Below are 18,025 nucleotides of genomic sequence, written 5' to 3'. Positions count from 1 at the left end.
CATGTATTGGTACTTTTAAATAAAAAATTTGTCTTATGTAATATTCAACTTTTATGAGATACTGAATCTTGGGTTATGACTAGCTATAAGCCATAAATCAAACTTAAAAGAAAGAAATGCTTGAAATATATCACTCTGTGTAAAGAATCTATATAATATATGAGTTTCACCTTTTGAATTGAATTACTGAAATAGAGAATATACACACACACACACACACACACACACACACACACACACACACATATATATATACACATACACACACACACATCAGATAACTCTGTTAAATGAGGCTGTGCAGTTATCTGATTTATCTTCAAAGGCACCAAAGATGAGTCACAGGGATTATAGAAGGCAATTCTAATTTTATCAAAAGCAGCAATGCTACTGCAGAATAAAAGCACCTCTCTGAGAAAAGATGCTCTATTAAAATAATCATTTTATTATTAAACATGCCCCTACCATTCGCCCCTCAATTTTGTTTCCCCCTAAAGTATTCCAAAACTGAAATCAAAGTGCTAAATAATTTCATGGACCCAATACATATGCTCTGTTTCTCCCCCCCCCCCCCATCATTTTACATAATGGGACAGACACTTCCCTCTACCCATTACGCTCCCACAATTGGCCACTGGTACCGCCCCTACTGCATTAGATGCTATATTGTCCTGCAGTGATATTCATTGTGAACGGCATCCCAATGCACCTTTCCCAAGAACATACATTTTCGAGTCGGTTTTCGCCGGTTTTGGATGCACACGGCCCCCCGCGAGGTATCACGACTTCAGGATCTTGCCATTCATGCTGCCTCACCTGACTGGGGGCTCGAGGTACCCTTTTTGTTTGTACGGGGCTCTTGCCACTAAATCGCCAGTGCACTCTTAGCGGGGATTATGCACCCTGTGTCATTATACTTGCTACCGGCACACCAGTAAAAGGAGGATACAGTCCATAGATGAAGTGTGCACTCTTTACCAAGGAGCTCTGTATGACCTTTTTCAATTTTATTTAGTTGCACCTTATGTGCAGACCTTACTGAAGTGTGGTGATGGCAACATCCCGATTCCAAAGCTTTCTCCTGTTTTTCTTCGTCCCATCACACAGCTTCCTGTATCAATTTGGCGTTTGCCAATTTATCTATGCTGGCAGATGACCAGGAGGTCAAATATTTTCCCCAGTGGCCTCTCTAGCAATGCTCCATTGGAGCTTACCTTGAGGGCAAGTCAAACATGCAATAGGTCCTTGTGGCACCTGGGTACCCAAGTGGCTCTCATCCTCTGAGAAATATCTGCCTTTCCTGGGAGAACTATTGGGAGACCGAATCTTCATTCTGCCACCGACTATCACTTCTGATGCCTTCAAGGCGAGGGGTCACTACATTTCGGCTATTGCCTTGGATCAGACAGACCAGACCTCCGATAATGCACTACAGGACCAGGTGGCTACTTCTACTCATGCATCTGCTATAGATCCCACCCCTGCCAATTTCATAGTTACATAGTTAGGTTGGAAAAAAAAAAAATAAAAAAAAAAAAAAAAACAGGTCCATCTAGTCAAACCATAAAAATAAATAGAATAAAAAATATCATACAATCCCATATACCTACAGTTGATTCCAGAGTAAGTTGAAAAACCCCAGCAGAGCATGATCCAATTTGATACAGCAGGGGGAAAAAATTCCTTCCTGATCCCTGGAGAGGCAAATCGGATTTTCCCTGGATCAACTTTACCTATAAAGAATCCAGGCCTTTCTTAAAGCAATCTACTGAGCTGGCCAGAATCACCTCTGGAGGGAGTCTATTCCACATTTTCACAGCTCTTACTGTGAAGAAACCTTTCTGTATTTAGAGATGAAATCTCTTTTCCTCTAGATGTAAAGAGTGCCCCCTTGTCCTCTGTGTTGACCGTAAAGTGAATAGCTCAACACAAAGTTCACTAGATGGACCCCTTATAGATATTTGTACATGTTGATCATATCAACCCTTAATCTCCTCTTCCCAAGAGTGAACAAATTCAGTTCCTCTAATCTTTCCTCATAGCCGAGTTCCTCCATGCCTCTTATCAGTTTGGTTGCCCTTCTCTGCACCTTTCTCCAGTTCCCTGATATCCTTTTTGAGAACTGGTGCCCAAAACTGAACTGCATATTCCAGATGAGTCTTACTAATGATTTGTACAGGGGCAAAATTATATCTCTCTCTGGAGTCCAAACTTCTCTGAATACAAGAAAGGACTTTGCTCGCTTTGGAAACGGCAGTTTGACCTTATGACTGCTGGAAGAGACCTTCAATTACATATGATCGAGGTCACGAGATTGGATATGTGCAAGAGTAAACAAATGTTTTTTGAGCAGGGGGACAGAAATGGGAGTTTCCTGGCCCTGTTGGCGCAACATGATACACCACCCACAATTATCACGGAAATTAAAACTAATGGGAGGGTTTCTGTAGTGACCGCATTAGATGACATATTTACTGAGTTCAGCTCATTCAATTGTAGTCTTCACATGTTTTCTTTGTCACTGAACTACAAACAAAACCCCACTGTACTTATTAAATTGGGAGGTCACCCATCAGAATCTTTCACTCTGCAGGGGCACGCGGAAGGGTTGCCCTCTCTCTCCAGCTCTTTTCGCTATCGCTATGGAACCGATAGCGGAGACTCTCTACAGTTCCCAAGAGATGAAAGGCCTTCATATTAGCTGGCTGGAGGAGAGAGCGATCCTGCACACCAACAATCTGCTCCTTTTTCTTACTGACCCGGGTGCCTGTCTGGGGTGTGTGCTCCGGATTCTCAATGCCGTCCCGAAGGTCACAGGCCTCCGGGTGAACTGGAGGAAGTCTCAGACTTTCCCGTTGACCCTGCGGTCAGGGCGAGTGCCCCATCTGATGTTTCTCTAAAGTGGGTAGACATTTAAGTGTCTAGGCATTGTAATTTATTGATCTGCTACTGAATATGTAGAGTTTAATTTGTTCCCAACACTGGTCATTGTTAAGGCGCAGCTTAAGGCATTGGAGAACTTGCCAATGTCACTATTAGGTGGCATAAATCCTGTAAAAATAAATTTTGCCCAAATTCACTTATTTCACAACTCCCTCCAATAAATACCTAAAGTTTTTTTCTACCGTCTTTTCCGGCGTATAAGACGACCCTTTACACCGGAATTAGACAGCCAAAAACCGGGGGTCGTCTTATACGCCGGGTGCTCGATAATACTGTGTACAAACCGTATGCGCCGCTCAGCCAATCCCCGGTGGGCGATGCACTCTGTTGATGACTACAGAGCCTGCTAAGCCTGCTCGGATAGGCAGAGGTTGTTGGTCCAATCCTAGCAGGCTTAGCAGGCTACAGGATACATATAGATTTACAGAGCACCCGGTGGGCTGCAGGCCTCTTTGTTTTTGAACAACGGTATTGCCGCACAGGGGGGGGGGGGGGGGGGGAGATCATATTATACGGAGAGTAGAGCACAAAACCACAGTTTTAAACTCAATATTAGGGGGTCGTCTTATATGCCCAGCCGCCTTATACGCCGGCAAAAACGGTATTCTTAATCAACTTTTGGTATCTTTTCAGTCCAGCCTGGTACAAAAACGTATCTACTTTACTTTAATGAGACCTTCCTCACAGGGGGGGACTTGACATGTCTGACAGTTTTAAATACTTCTTAGCCTTGCAATTAGTTACAGCCTACTTGTGGCCATGCTCTGATATTTTTAATACTGCAATGGTCCTGGAGGCGGCAGTGCTCATCTATGGAAGTCCTTCAATTATTGCTCCATCGTGGGAATAGGGCCCCATACCAATTGATACCTCCTATGCTTACCACCCTTAAGGCATGGAAAGTGGGCTTGAATTTTGAGCAGAGTACTTCCATGCAGATTCCCCCAAACACTACCTTATCGATTCATTCTAGCTTTATTTCCATTCTCTCCCAGATCCCCAAGCCTGAAACAAATTCCATATAAAAGCCCGATTACATAATATGGATCATGGTAAAATGGATTTAATATCAATATCCTCCTATTAAAGATATTGGCAACTATCCTATGCCTTTAGCAGCCAATTTCCTGACTCTTCAGTGTGCCTCTCCTTGTCGACTGTTGGAGAGGGTGCAGACTGACTGTTCAGTCCTCAATCACCTATGCTCAGTTACATTTAGGGAGTTGTCAGCTCTTTGGAATAAACGTCTAGTAGATATTCTGGATAGATAACTTGACAGGACGGATTGGTCAGATATTCCCATTTCCCACTTCCCATTAAAAAGCTTTAAACCCTTGAGTTTTTTACCTTAATGCATTTGGTTGAAAAACCTCCTTTAGTGTAGCAGCTGCCCAGTGGCCTCGTTTTACTTACTTGAACCCCGTCTTTCCCACGCTGGGAAAAAGCACACCAGCTCCAGCCGCTGTCTTGTGTCCTGATTGGATAGATTGATAGCAGCACAGCCATTGGCTTCCGCTTCCGTCAATCAAATCCAATGATGCAGAAGCCAAAGAGCGGGACCCAGTGTTGCGGTCTGTGTCAGAAACAGGACACGGAGCGAGCGTGTCCACACGGGTGCCCTGAGGGAGAGCTCTTCTCCAACAGTGCACTCCATAAGGAGGAGCCAGGAGTAACACTGAGGGACCCCAGAAGAGGAGGATTGGGGCCATTCTGTGCGAAACCAACTGCATAGAGGAGGAAAGATTGACATGTTTTTTTTTATTTACCTTTATATATCCTTTAAACAACTTGTCTCCCTTAGGGACCGTCTTATTCAATTACGAGTAGTAAACCGAGCCTACAACACACCAGAGTGCATAAAATGGTTCCTAATGCACCACCCAATTGTTGGAGATGCTCTCACTCTAGAGGGGACTTCACTCAAATTTTTGGGTCATGCCCAGTCATTGCACAATACTGGGGGGCAGTGGCTCATCTCACACAAAGGGTCTGTGGAAGAAACCTCATTTCCTCCCTACATGTCTGCCTACTGGGCTTGGTTGAAGAGTTGGCCCCTACAGTGGCAGAACGGACGTTGTTGGGACTCCTCCTGTTTTATACAAGGAAAGCCATAACTCTGGCCTGGAAAAAAATACTGCCCCTCCAACAGGTTCAGCCTCAATGAAACTGGTCAACTATAAGAGGTTGTCCAAAGAAGTTTAACAAAAAGTCTGGGGTAAATGGCTTAAAGATGACTCTACAGCACATGTCTGATGTTAACGGTTAAAATCCTGTTTCCTTATTCTTCTCCGCCGTCTTAATGCAGTGGGAGGGTGAGCAGGGCTAGGCTGGCCTACTGGGGTTGTTTTTTTTGGTACAATATACATTCAAGTATTGGGGTGAGCCACTCACACACACACCTTGAGTTGTTTTCTATTTCTTTTTTTTGTTGTTGGCGGACGCACGGGGCTCCGGCGGTGTGCCTAAGGTTACCCCTGAGTGGGTGAGGTTTGTGTTTATTAAAATTCCAGTAAAAAGAATTAAAAAATAAAATAAAATTGTTAGTCATTTATGCAACGTCAATCTAAATCTAGTAGTCCACGTTACTCTCAAAATAACCTCAAAAATGTTCAAAACAAAATGCCGATTGAGCTTTGGGCAGTTATCAATTGATTTTGGACACCTGGCATCAAAAGAGAAGTATGGGATTTGCTCTTTGTTTTTTAATCTTTTTTTTTCCATCATACTTACCTAGCTAGATGCTGCATCGGTCTAATCATGCATCTGTCCCCTGCTGGCTCTAAGGCTGATAACCGAGAAAACACCGCAGATTGCTCAGTTCGCACAGCTTTGTGAGCAGAGAGACAGTGACTGCAGTCACATGCTCTCTGCCCCCCCCCCCCCCCATGCTCACTGGAGCTGGAGCACTGGGCTGTGGAGGGTGTGGGCACGACCAACTTAGGCTCTCAGCGACTCACTGAGGCAGAGCCAGGTGCTGATCCAGGCATATGGGCAGATCCCAACCATATGGTCGAGATCCTTCCCGAGTCTGGGCCGGACCTGTGATGTCAACCCACTGTCTGCTGCAAATGGGTCACAGGAGTGCAAAATGAACTTCACCCCTGTGATCCACAGGAGAAGTACAGCCAAATGAGCTTTACCATGTGTGTTCCAAAAATGTCCTAGTAATCAAATTCACGGAAATCGCTTGATTTCCCCAACTTTGAGCCACAGGCACTATTTTCCCCAAATAAAAAAAGGACATAGACATGCATAGATGTATTTTGAGTGGGATAAGGAGGGCCAACACTGCATCAATGTGACCATTATAGTGCCTACACTATACCCAATATAAAGCCTTTTATAAAATGGCTACAAATGAGGTCTAAACTTTGAACAAGGTTGACAAGGGACCTTATGTTGCTTGGTTTCAGGATTAAAATAAAATAAAAAACCAACAACATTTTGATAAAGATAAAGGGTGCACTGAATTTCGGAGCATAACCATTAAGGATAACCACCAGGCAGATAACATTATTCATTCATGCAGGTGTACGTTCATTAGCAAATCAAATAATGAATTGTTAAAATGGAAGTAAAGTTCGATCTTTAACTTTCGCCTATAGGTAAGCCTATAATAGGGCTTACCTATAGATAGCATAAATATATATCCTAAACGGCCACCGTTCGAGAGATATTTTACATTACATGCAGCCAGTGACATCACTGGCGCAAGTGCTCTGAAGGAACTGCCACACGTGCTGTTCCTTCAGAGCCCTGTGCCGTAATCAGCGGCTCCCGCACGCATGACTTTCTTGTGGCTCTGGCCAGTCACAGAGCTGGAGTCCATGAACCCGGAAGCAAGACGGGTGAAGATGGGAACATCTGTAGGGCTGACATATCGGCGCTGGAAGAGCTTTGTTTTAAGACAAGTTTCGCATAATGTGCTAGTATGCGATGCAGGTCATGAATTTACCAATATCATAATTTGCCTCATCCAAAGTCCCAAATTTCTCCCCCCCATTCAAGTACCACTCACCTATTTAGACATCAGAAAAATTCCCTGCTCATTTCTGCCACATTTTGAAAAGGGAGAAAAACAGCACTGCATTGGCTGTTAAAGTTCCCAAAACCATGTGTTACTTCCTAGCTCCAGCCCCTTGTTCTACATTCATTCTGCATTTATATAAATGAGAAGCTTATTCCACACCTGCGTTTCCTTAGGATGTGAACCCAGACAAGGCCAGCAAGAAAAAAGAAGAGAGCCATTGAGATGTACAGCTTGGGTAAAGGGATTTCATCCGCAGACAGGAAACTATCAGGGTTTCGTTCTGTGATAAAGATCTGCAAAAAAAATAAAGAAAACAGAAGTAAATAAAAAGCTCTGTCCTTTTAACAATGTTTCCAATTCCCTTAAAATCTGGACTCAAATATCTGCACATATACATTAAAGTGCTACTAAAGGACGAATCAAAAATCATATATGATGCAGTTTTTGTCAATCGTATTAACAGAGCAGTCTGTTTTTTTGCGAGTTCCTCTGGTAACCTAGCTTCATCTTTTGATCCTGCTGGTATGATTCAACTTCCTTTCACAGGCAAAGCTGTGCAGCAGAAGTGGAAGTTAGAGGGGTGAAACTATTTAAAACTGACAGGGGTACTTACAATGGACAGCTTCTATTTATTTAGTTAAACCTTTATCTCAAAAGGGGGGGGGGGATGAAATTGAAAATCCATCTAAACCTAGTAGTTCATCTAACATTACTCTTAGCAGACAATTAGCATACATTGTTGCTGTACATAGAGCAACCACCCAAAGCCAGAGGAAGCTGGCTGGATCACCAGATAAAAATAAAGGAAGAAGAAACAAAAACGAACGCAGCCACATCCAAGAATTGGTGAGCTGCAATAAAAAGGAATTTTATTCTGTATCCTGGGGTACAGGACAAGACACAGGCTGGATAATCAGTCGGCATTATAGGCTGCTACCTACAGGTGACTGGATATCGCAAAGTTTTTGGAAACGTCCCCTTCAGATCTACCCCTATAACCTTGCCATACCTATCACATATCACACCATATTCCTATTTAAAATCACATGAGATGTCTGTGGCGAGATTTGAGACACTCATTTGTATGGCTTAAATCACACTGCATCGGCACCAAAAAAAGGGCGCAGGACACTTTTTCCCCGCAATGGAATCGGATCCAGTGATTGCGGATCAAAAGATGAAACTGTATAATACAGGTATTTGCACCCACTTCCGGGGATAGACCCACGTGGGGGTCACGCCCCTTCCCGCCCCCCATCTTCTTGGAAACACACAGGTCCCAGAAGACAGTGGGGACCAGTTAGAATACACAGCGCGACTCGCGCATGCGCAGTAGGGAACCGGGAATTGAAGCCTCAACGCTTCTCTTCCAGATTCCCTCACAGAGGATTGCAGCAGGGGCAGCCGAGAGATTGATTGGCTTTGGCTGCCAACATCGCGAGGACCCTGGACAGGTAAGTGTCCATTTATTAAAAGTCAGCAGCTGCAGTATTTGTAGCTGCTGGCTTTTAAATATATATATTTTTTTCTAGGCCTCTGCTTTAGGCTTCTTATCTCCAGAGAGAATAAATTCAGTGCTCGCAACCTTTCTTCCTCATTCTTTATGGGGCCAATATGGTCTGTCTTTCCTTTTTTTTTACTGTTTATTAACTTAAAGAATTTTTGGGGATTTTTTTTGTTCTCCCCCGCTATGTGGCTTATGTTCTGTCTTAGTCGCCCTAATTGCCCCATTACATATCTTGTTACATTCTTTAAGTCTGAATGCTGATGATGAGCCTTGATTTTTTTGCTTTTATATGCATTTTTACATTGAGTTAAGCCATCCAGGACTTTTGTTCACTCTTTTAAATGTATTTCCCAATGGGATGCACTGGCTAATGTACTTATTCAATAGGCTCTTAAAGCAAACCCATCTCTTCATTGTTTAAGATTTTATCCCAATTTATATCTTCTAGCAAGGTTCGTAGTTTAGGGAAGTTGGCCCTTTTGAAATTCAGTGTCTTTGTGGTCCCCTTATGTTTCCCATTTGTGTGATTTATACTGAAGCCAATTGACCTGTGATCGCCGTTTCCTAAATTGCCCTGTATTTCCACATCCGTGATCAGGTCTGTATTATTGGTAATCAGATCTAGAAACGCCTTGTTTTTAGTTTGTGCATCAACCACCTGACCCATGAAATTGTCCTGCCAGACATTTTGGAACATGCGAGCCTTGGGCGAATGCGTAGTTCCCTCTGCCCATGTAATCCGATTCTGTTAATCGTACCGTTTTCTGTGAACCGTTTTGGGGTGTCGTTAAATTAATATTGACACCCGCTGGTGTCCACTGAACACTGCAATTTCAATGTGCTGCGGGTAAACGCACAGGATTTGCCGTTTCCTCTGCACCACATATATATATGTAACCCAAGCCTTAGAGACATCAGTTTTTCCGCTAGTGTCCTGTAGGAGACAAATCCCTTCTCCATTATGAAGAGGTTTCTATGTTTTTTTTTTTTTTTTTTTTTTGCATGCAAAGAAAAGTACGAGAGGTAAAGAAAGGAGGGTGTCCCGTACTGTACAACAAAAATTACATGCAAGTCGAAATTCTTTTCATCTTAATTGTACAGTAAAGGACACAAGATGGATAGTTATAGACCCAGAAAAAAGCAAAAGCACACACAGGTTGAACTCAATGGACTTGTGCCTTTTTTCGACCTCACCTACTATGTAACTATAATAAATTAGAATGCTGGGCAATAACAACAGAACAGAACAAAACCATGCCTATAGACCCAAACAAAACAAATAAAGGTCAAAGACCCTACTCAGAGAGCCATTGAACTTGCAACTGAAAGTTGCATCCACCTGGTAGAACTTGTGTTAACTGAAGACCGGGTGGTGGCCTTACAAAGCTGAGCAACCAACACCTGATAGAGAAATGCCCAGGGAATCCTCACCGATGTGGTGGGGTGAGCAGGTAGGGGTCCTACACATACCTTTTAGAGTGTAGGCACTTACAATGCACCTGTCAATGATGGACTTGGGAATCAGGGTGTCCTTTTTGAAGACGGTGTTGGAAGGAAAAAAAAAGGACAACCCGGCTTTTAGATAATTTCCGACAGCCCTGACTACACCCAAACAATGGAGAGCAATATCCTTGGGATACTTGGGAGCAGGGCACAAGGAATGTAGGACAATGTCTTTATTAAGGTAGAAGGATAATAGTACCGTTTACCGCTGCCGCTTAGTCCAGTAAGAGAAAGCCAAGTTGTCCCCCCCGCCGCTGCCGACATCTAGTTGATCAGCGCTGGGGGAACACAACAGCTTTCATTTGAATAGCTGTGTGTTCCCCGCCGCGCCTCGTCATGTATAGACACTCACCCTTGCCCTTTGATAGACAGATCACCCGTCCAATCCTGGGATGGGTGATCGCCTATCAACGTTTCTGGGCAGGGGGGGGGCTATACATGAGGCGCGGCGGGGAACACGCAGCCATTCAAATGAAAGCTGTTGTGTTCCCCAAGCGCAAATTAACTAGATGTGGGCAGCGGCGGGGGGGGGGGGGACAACTTGGCTTTCTCTTACTGGACTAAGCGGCAGCGGCAGCAGTGAAGCTCTCCTCTCCTCCATACGAGGACTGCTCTGCTCCGCTCTCCGCCCCCTCTCCACCAGCTTTCGGGAAAAAAAAAAAAAGTATCGGGTCAGGCATTTGCACGAGTACAAGTACTCGCGCAAATGCTCAGTATCGCTCCCGATACTAGTATCGGTATCGGGACAACCCTACTTATGAGCGCTCTCATAGTTCATTCAAAAGCTTTGCAACTTTCGACAGCCTAGATCAGGGAACAAGTAGAAAGCTGCAGGGCTTATCTGCAAAAGTCTGACCATTGCACCCCTGATCACGGGTGCAATCCTTTCCAAGCTCCTGCAGATAAATAAAAAAAAAAAAAAATTGAAGTTTTTTTCATGTGCAAAGAACAAATTATTCAGTTATTTTTTTCTTGAAAAAGGTAAACTTGGCCTTTAACCACTTAAGACACGGACCAAAATGCAGCTAAAAGGACCTTGCCCCTTTTTGCGATTCGGCACTGCGTCGCTTTGACAATTGTGCGGTCGTGCGACGTGGCTCCCAAACAAAATTGGCGTCCTTTTTTTCCCACAAATAGAGCTTTCTTTTGGTGGTATTTGATCACCTCTGCGTTTTTTATTTTTTGCGCTATAAACAAAAATAGAGCGACAATTTTGAAAAAAAATGCAATATTTTTTATTTTGCTATGATAAATATCCCCCAAAAATATAAAACATTTTTTTTCCTCAGTTTAGGCCGATACGTATTCTTCTACCTATTTTTAGTAAAAAAAAAAAAATATAAAAAATAAAGCATTTATCGGTTGGTTTGCGCAAAATTTATAGCGTTTACAAAATAGGGGATAGTTTTATTGCATTTTTATAAACATTTTTTTTTTTACTACTAATGGCAGCGATCAGCGATTTTTTTCGTGACTGCGACATTATGGCGGACACTTCGGACAATTTTGACACATTTTTGGGACCATTGTCATTTTCACAGCAAAAAATGCATTTAAAATGCATTGTTTATTGTGAAAATTACAATTGCAGTTTGGGAGTTAACCACAGGGGGCGCTAATGAGGTTATGTGTGACCTGAAGTGTGTTTACAACTGTAGGGGGGGTGTTGCTGTAAGTGTGACGTCATCGATTGTGTCCCCCTATAAAAAGGGATGCCACGATCGATGCTGCCGCCACAGTGAAGAACGGGGAAGCCGTGTTTACACACGGCTCTCCCCGTTCTTCAGCTCCGGGGACCGATCGCGGGACGGGTCTGCGAGTCCCGCGGCCCCGGTCATGGAGCTTCAGAGGAGGCGGTCCTTAAGTGGTTAAAGTCAGTGACTGAGAAGCAGATTGATACGTGACCTCCAGGGCAGAAGGTCTTGCCTTAGGAGAGGCCAAGGGTTGCTCAAAGTTTTAAGTATGTCTGTGTACCAAGTTCTTTTGGGCCAGCCTGGTACACAGGTACGTACAATGACAATCACTGATTTCTTCCCCAAATTTGCAGAGCGGTCAAGAAAGAACCCACATCGGTTGTAAGGTTTATATTACACTGGGATTACCGGCGCATCAGATACAAGAGCTAGAGAATCCTTGGTCCTGGCCACAAATGGGGGCAATTTGTTGGGAATCTGGAGCCCAGTATGTCCACATCTGAAGTGCACCATTTCTGGAGGTTGAAAATATCAGGTTGGAGGCACCATTCCCCCTTGTCTAGGCCAGGGGTCGCTAAACTTTCTAAAGAAAAGGGCACGCATTTACCGTTTGATCGCCCTAGCTGTTTGACCCCTTCCCAGCCAGTGTCAATAGTACAGTGACAGAGCATATTTTTAGCACCGATCACTAAATTGCTGTCACTGGTTCCCAAAAAGAGAAAAAGTGTCAAGCATGTGTGCCGCAATAGCACAGTCCCACTATGAAAGTCGCCGATCCCCGCCATTACTATCAAAATTTTTTTTAGTAAACACAGTTGACTGATAATAAATGGCTTCAGCCGAACACTAACCATGAGTGAAAAAAGTTTGTGTTATTCATTTTCTCTGAGAAATGGCCAAGAAATCAAACTCTGCCAGGGTATGTAAACTTATGAGCACAACTGTATATGCCATAGTTTGTAGATGCTATGAAACTTTTGCACAAACCAAATCACTATAAGTTTATTGGATTTTTTTTTACCAAAAACGTAGCACAATACATAATGACCTAAATTTATAAAGAAAATGATATAGATATAAGAGCAAGGAAAATGAGAGGCAGGGGGAATCATTCAGCACACAAAAAAACTATGAGGCTACGAAAAAAGGTTAGCATGTATTTAAAGTGCAAGTTCACCTTTACAGAAAAATCTGTAAGGTGAACTTACATCGTACCCCCTTCCCATTGCACCCGGTCCCGCTAATCTGGAGTCAGGCGATCCCACGCACTGGCAGATCGTATCGCCACTGTACCGGTTCGGGGGATTTGAAATCCCAGTGGCTTTCTCTCTTCAACCCGTGGTGACAGGATGGGCTTTGCGGGTTCTGATTGGTCAGTGCCGCCCATGTGATGACCAATTAGAATGCTTCTAAACGTACCTTCTTACGAGGTACGTTTTGGGAGATTAAGCTGCGGTGGATTTCTTTTTTTTTTTTTTTTCTTTTACTTCAGGTTCCACCTCATAGAGTTTCTTTTTGAGCGCTCAGCTTTCATTTTTTCCGGCCCACATAGCGTCTCTATTTGGTTTTACATCATTAGTAAAGGTGTATTTTTTTTTTTTTTTTTTTTTTTTTTAACTATTTTGTACTCATTTCTTTCTATTTGTTTTGTTTCTTATTTTTATTTCTTAAAATTTTTTTTTTTATCTATTTTTTTTTTTTCCCTTAATTTTTTTGTTAAACATTTTTAAGTTAAATTTATTCATGAGTACAAACAAGAAAAAAAAATTAAAGTTCCCTGGCCTCCCCCCCCCCCCCTATTCCCCCCCCCCCCCCATTCCTCCCTCCCCCCAACCCCCCCCCCCTCCTCACCAGATGTGGCCACTTTATTGAATTTCCTCAGGGACTCCTATGCTGGCCCTCAGATTTTCGGCATAGCTCCATGACCTCTTAAATACCCTCCACTCGTCCCATTTTTTACTTTTTTCATCCCCCTCCAGCCCATTTCTTAATTCTTCCATCTTATATGTCTCTTCGACGGCGTCAATCCACTCCCAAATCATAGGACATTCTGTCTCCTGCCATTTTCTGGGGATTAGCCTTTTAGCAGTGTTCAGTAAGTGTGGCACCATTGACTCCTTATATCTTCTTATACCTACATCACCTCCGTGGAATAGCACCGTCCAAGGATCTTTTTTTATTTTATTTTTTGTTATCTCTTCTATGTACTTCAAGATCTTCTCCCAGTATGTCTTTATTTTAGGGCATTCCCACCATAGGTGTGCCATAGTTCCTGGGGTCTCGCAGCCCCTCCAGCAGTTTTCTGATTGATCCTCTTTAAATTTACTTAATTTATTCGGAGTTATATACCATCTAGCAATGCATTTATAGTTCATTTCTGCCGTTTGGCTATCTACTGCTGAGGAGTGTGTCAGTTTCAACATTTTCTGTAGTTGGGTCCTATCGTGCTGTGATTTGAGTTCCTTTTCCCATTTTTCAATAAATGGTGGTAACTCCCTCTCGTCGGTCTCCAGTAATATTCTGTATACTTTTGATATGGTACCTTTGACGTTTTCCATTGTACATATTTTTTCCATTTCTGTTAGCTGTTCCCCTGTTCTCAATGGGGATGGTAATTTCTGGATAAACCGACTGAGTTGTTGATATCTCCATTCATTGATATCCATCAAGGTTTCTTTCTGTTTTAGTTCAGAATATATTATCAAGTGTCCATCTTTAATTATATCTCTTAATCGTGCTAAATCGTTCTTTATCCAATTTCCTCCCACTTGTGTTTTCCCTGGTGCAAAGTATTCGTTATTTTTTAGTACAATAAGAGGTGAGTTAAACTTACTCTCCATTTTTTTATTTACTGTATCCCAAATTCTAAGTGCATTTTTTGTTATCGCGTGTATTTTTGTGCTAAATTTTCTATATTGAGGGGGATTCCATATTATTGTGTCTAATCTCACCTTAGATAGTGCGCTTTCTAGACTGACCCATCTTTTTTCTTTATTGACTCTGGCCCACTCCACTACCCGGGATACCACCACTGCTTCATAGTATTTTTTTATGTCCGGAACTGCGAGTCCCCCCTTATTTTTTGGTTGTTTTAAAGTCTGAAGGGAGATTCTATGCTTCTTGAAATTCCATATGTAGTTCATAATGAGTTTTTTTAACATATTGAGAAGCGACTTCGGGAGGGCCATGGGGATCATTTGAAATTTATATACGATTTTAGGCAAAAGGACCATTTTACAGAAGTTTATTCTCCCGATCCATGAGATTGGTCGTTTTTTTACCCTTTTAATTTCACCCTTTATTTCATCCAATAGAGGTCCATAATTGAACTCATAGATTTTCCTGATTTTATTTGCCAGGCGGACTCCTAGGTATTTGAGTTCCTTTACCCAAGGGAGTTGGAGCACCGTTCTTAGGAGCCTTTCCTCTGTTCTATTAATGTTTACATTTAGGATTTCTGTTTTGGAAAGATTTAATTTAAAGTTTGAGATTTCTCCATATTCTTCACATAGATCCAAGAGCTTAGGGATTGATGTTATAGGGTTCACGACGTAAAAGAGGACATCATCCGCGAATGCGGATAGCTTGTGTTCCTCTTGATCCGCTTTTACTCCCTCTATGCTTGAGTTTTTGCGTACCATAGCCAATAGTGGCTCTAGGGATAATACGAATAGGAGTGGGGATAGAGGGCAACCTTGCCTTGTGCCATTCTTCATCGTAAATGATTTAGAAAGGCAACCGTTTACTTTTATTTTTGCCGTTGGCGAGCAATATAGGGCTCTAATCCAATCTAGCATCCTCAAGCCAAATCCCATTTTTTCTAAGGTTTGTAACATGAGTCCCCAGTCTACCCTGTCGAATGCCTTCTCGGCGTCGATCGACAGGAATAGACCTGGGGACCCATTTTCCTTCATTTTTTGGAGGATCAGCAAGGCTCTGAGTCCGTTGTCTCTTCCTTCTCTCCCTTTGATGAACCCCGTCTGGTCTGGGTGGATCAATTTACCCATCTCTCTTTTTATTCTTTCTGCCAGTACTTTGGAGAACAACTTAATATCCGCGTTTAGCAGGGATATGGGTCTATACCCTGCACAGTTGTTGGTGTCTTTGCCTTCTTTGGGGATTACTGTGATAGTTGCCTCCGAGGCTTCTCTACTCAAACTGTAATCTTTTCCGATTCCGTTAAAATATCTGCAAAGTACTGGGAGAAGGATCTCCTTAAATTTTTTGTAGTATAGGGCGGTGAAACCGTCCGGCCCTGGGCTTTTGCCTGATGCACTACCTGTCAAGGCCGTTTGGATTTCTTTGATTGTAATAGGTTGGTCCATCAGGCTCCTATCGTTTTGATTCATTTTTGTCAGTCCTGCTTCTTCTAGGAATTTTGAGATCTTGTCTCTTTTCTCATCCTCCGGTCGGGTCATCTGCTCTATTGTATATAGTTTTTCGTAGAATGTTCTAAAAGTTTCCGCGATGTCTTTTGTTGTATGTACCTCCTTTCCTTTCTCATCTTTGATCTTCTCGATGTAATTTTTTGATTTCTTTTTCTGTACCATCCTAGCAAGGTGTTTGTTTGTTTTATTTCCCCACTTGTATCTTTCTTTGGCAATAAGGTGAAACTCTCTTCTCGTTTCCTGATCCATGAGTTCTTTAAATTCGTTTCTTTTTAATACCAGGTCATGGTATAGTTCTCGGTTTGTGTTCTTTGCTTTATGTTTTTGCTCCAATCTGTGTATCTCCGTAATTAATTTTTCCCTTTTGCTGCTTTTTTCTTTTTTTTTTCTGGCTCCTTCTGATATTAGGGTCCCTCTAATTACCGCTTTATGGGCGTCCCATAGGGTTGCTGTTGATATTCCGTCGGTATCATTTGTCTTAAAGTATTCTTCTAGATCTTTTTTTACCCTTATGAGGCTGGTCTCCTCCTTGAGTAGGCCCTCATTTAGTCTCCAGATCATGTTTGGCTTCTGGTTTCCTATAATTTTCAGGGATACACTGATTGGTGCGTGGTCCGATATTGTTATCGCTTCGATTCTTGCTTCAACTACCATCTCCAATATACTGTGGTCTAATAAAAGGTAGTCGATCCGTGAGTAACTTCCATGTACCGGTGAATAGAAAGTATAATCTCTTTGTCCCGGATTTAGGATTCTCCATATATCTATCAGTTGGTTCCTATATAAGCTATTTTTTATCTTTCTAGTCTGTGTGTTCCTGATTTCCTGTGTCTGTGAGGTCTTATCCATTTTAGTGTCCAAACACATATTTAAGTCTCCTCCCAAGATCACCTTTCCGGCCCTAAAGTCTCTTAGTTTTCCTAAGATCTCTTCGATGTATTTTATTGTACGATCGTTTGGTGCGTATATGTTCACTAGGGTACATTCCAACTCCTCTATTCTCCCTTTTAGGAAGAGAAACCTCCCTTCTGGATCTGTCATTCTATCATACAATTTGAAGTGTGTTCCCTTGGCTATCCCTATTGCCACTCCTCTAGCTCTTTTAGAGATCGTATCTCCATAATACCAGGTTGGATAATCTTTAGAGTATAACCTGATCTTGGAATCAATTGTGAGGTGGGTCTCTTGTAGAAATGCTATGTCTGTTCTATAATTTTTCAGTTCCTTTAATATTTTATGCCTCTTCCCCGGATTATTGAGGCCTTTTACATTATAGGATGTGCATTTAACTACTGGCATTTCTTTTTTTTTTTTCCTTCCTCCCTGTAACCGGCATTTCGTTTCCCCTATGCTTCCTCTTATTGGCCAATCTGGTGAGGTCCCCCCATCCACTTTTCCTCCCCCCCAAACCCCTCCCCCCTCCTGAAACCCTCCCCCCCACCCCTCCCATCTCCTCCCTCCCCCCCCCTTTTGGCCACCTATTGACCTCCAAACCAGCTACCATGTCCTGGTTTGGATCTCTCCAGGTGGGGCTGGGATTGCCTCTTCCCACTCTTTGACTTCGAGTGGGGCAGAAGGGATCTAACTTACCCCTTTTAGTCTGGTATGGACCTTATCGTTCTCTCGTTCTCTCCCTTCCCTCCCCACCTCCCCCCCTCTAATAGAGGTGAGAGGTAGGGAACAGAAAAGAGAGAGGAAGAAAAAAAAAAAAGGGACAAGGAGAGGGCGGGTAACAGCCAGAATCCCTCTCCGGGATCTACACCCATCCCGGTAGGTCAGGGGGCTGGATTTCTAGTTTTTTGCAAAAGTCCTTCAAGTCTTCTGGGAATCTTAAAATCGCAGATCTCCCTTCTTTTGTTGCTGTTAAGCAAGCAGGGAAGCCCCAGGTATATTTAATTTTCTGGGCTACAAGCTGATTTAGGAGTGGTTTTAAAAGTCGCCGTCTTGCCAATGTTTCTGG

General features: G+C 42.8%; 1 protein-coding gene across 5 annotated transcripts in view; it reads right to left on the bottom strand.

The window, feature by feature from the left end:
* GPR107 (G protein-coupled receptor 107) overlaps positions 1–18,025 on the bottom strand; it is a 156,075-nt gene that overhangs the window by 84,896 nt on the left and 53,154 nt on the right. For 3 of the 5 annotated variants that reach the window (XM_040324639.1, XM_040324640.1, XM_040324641.1), the window contains exons 9-10: positions 7,133–7,266; positions 5,343–5,417 (exon numbers count right to left, since the gene is read on the bottom strand). In XM_040324639.1, the coding sequence (XP_040180573.1) occupies positions 5,343–5,417; positions 7,133–7,266 (209 nt within the window). The remainder of the gene's footprint in view (positions 1–5,342; positions 5,418–7,132; positions 7,267–18,025) is intronic. The other 2 variants (XM_040324642.1, XM_040324643.1) reach the window with 1 other exon arrangement.

The sequence above is a fragment of the Rana temporaria genome, chromosome 9 (assembly GCF_905171775.1).
Source record: "Rana temporaria chromosome 9, aRanTem1.1, whole genome shotgun sequence".
Taxonomy (NCBI): domain Eukaryota; kingdom Metazoa; phylum Chordata; class Amphibia; order Anura; family Ranidae; genus Rana; species Rana temporaria.
The sequence above is the reverse complement of the archived record's forward strand: the minus strand, read 5'-3'. Positions and strand labels throughout refer to the sequence as shown.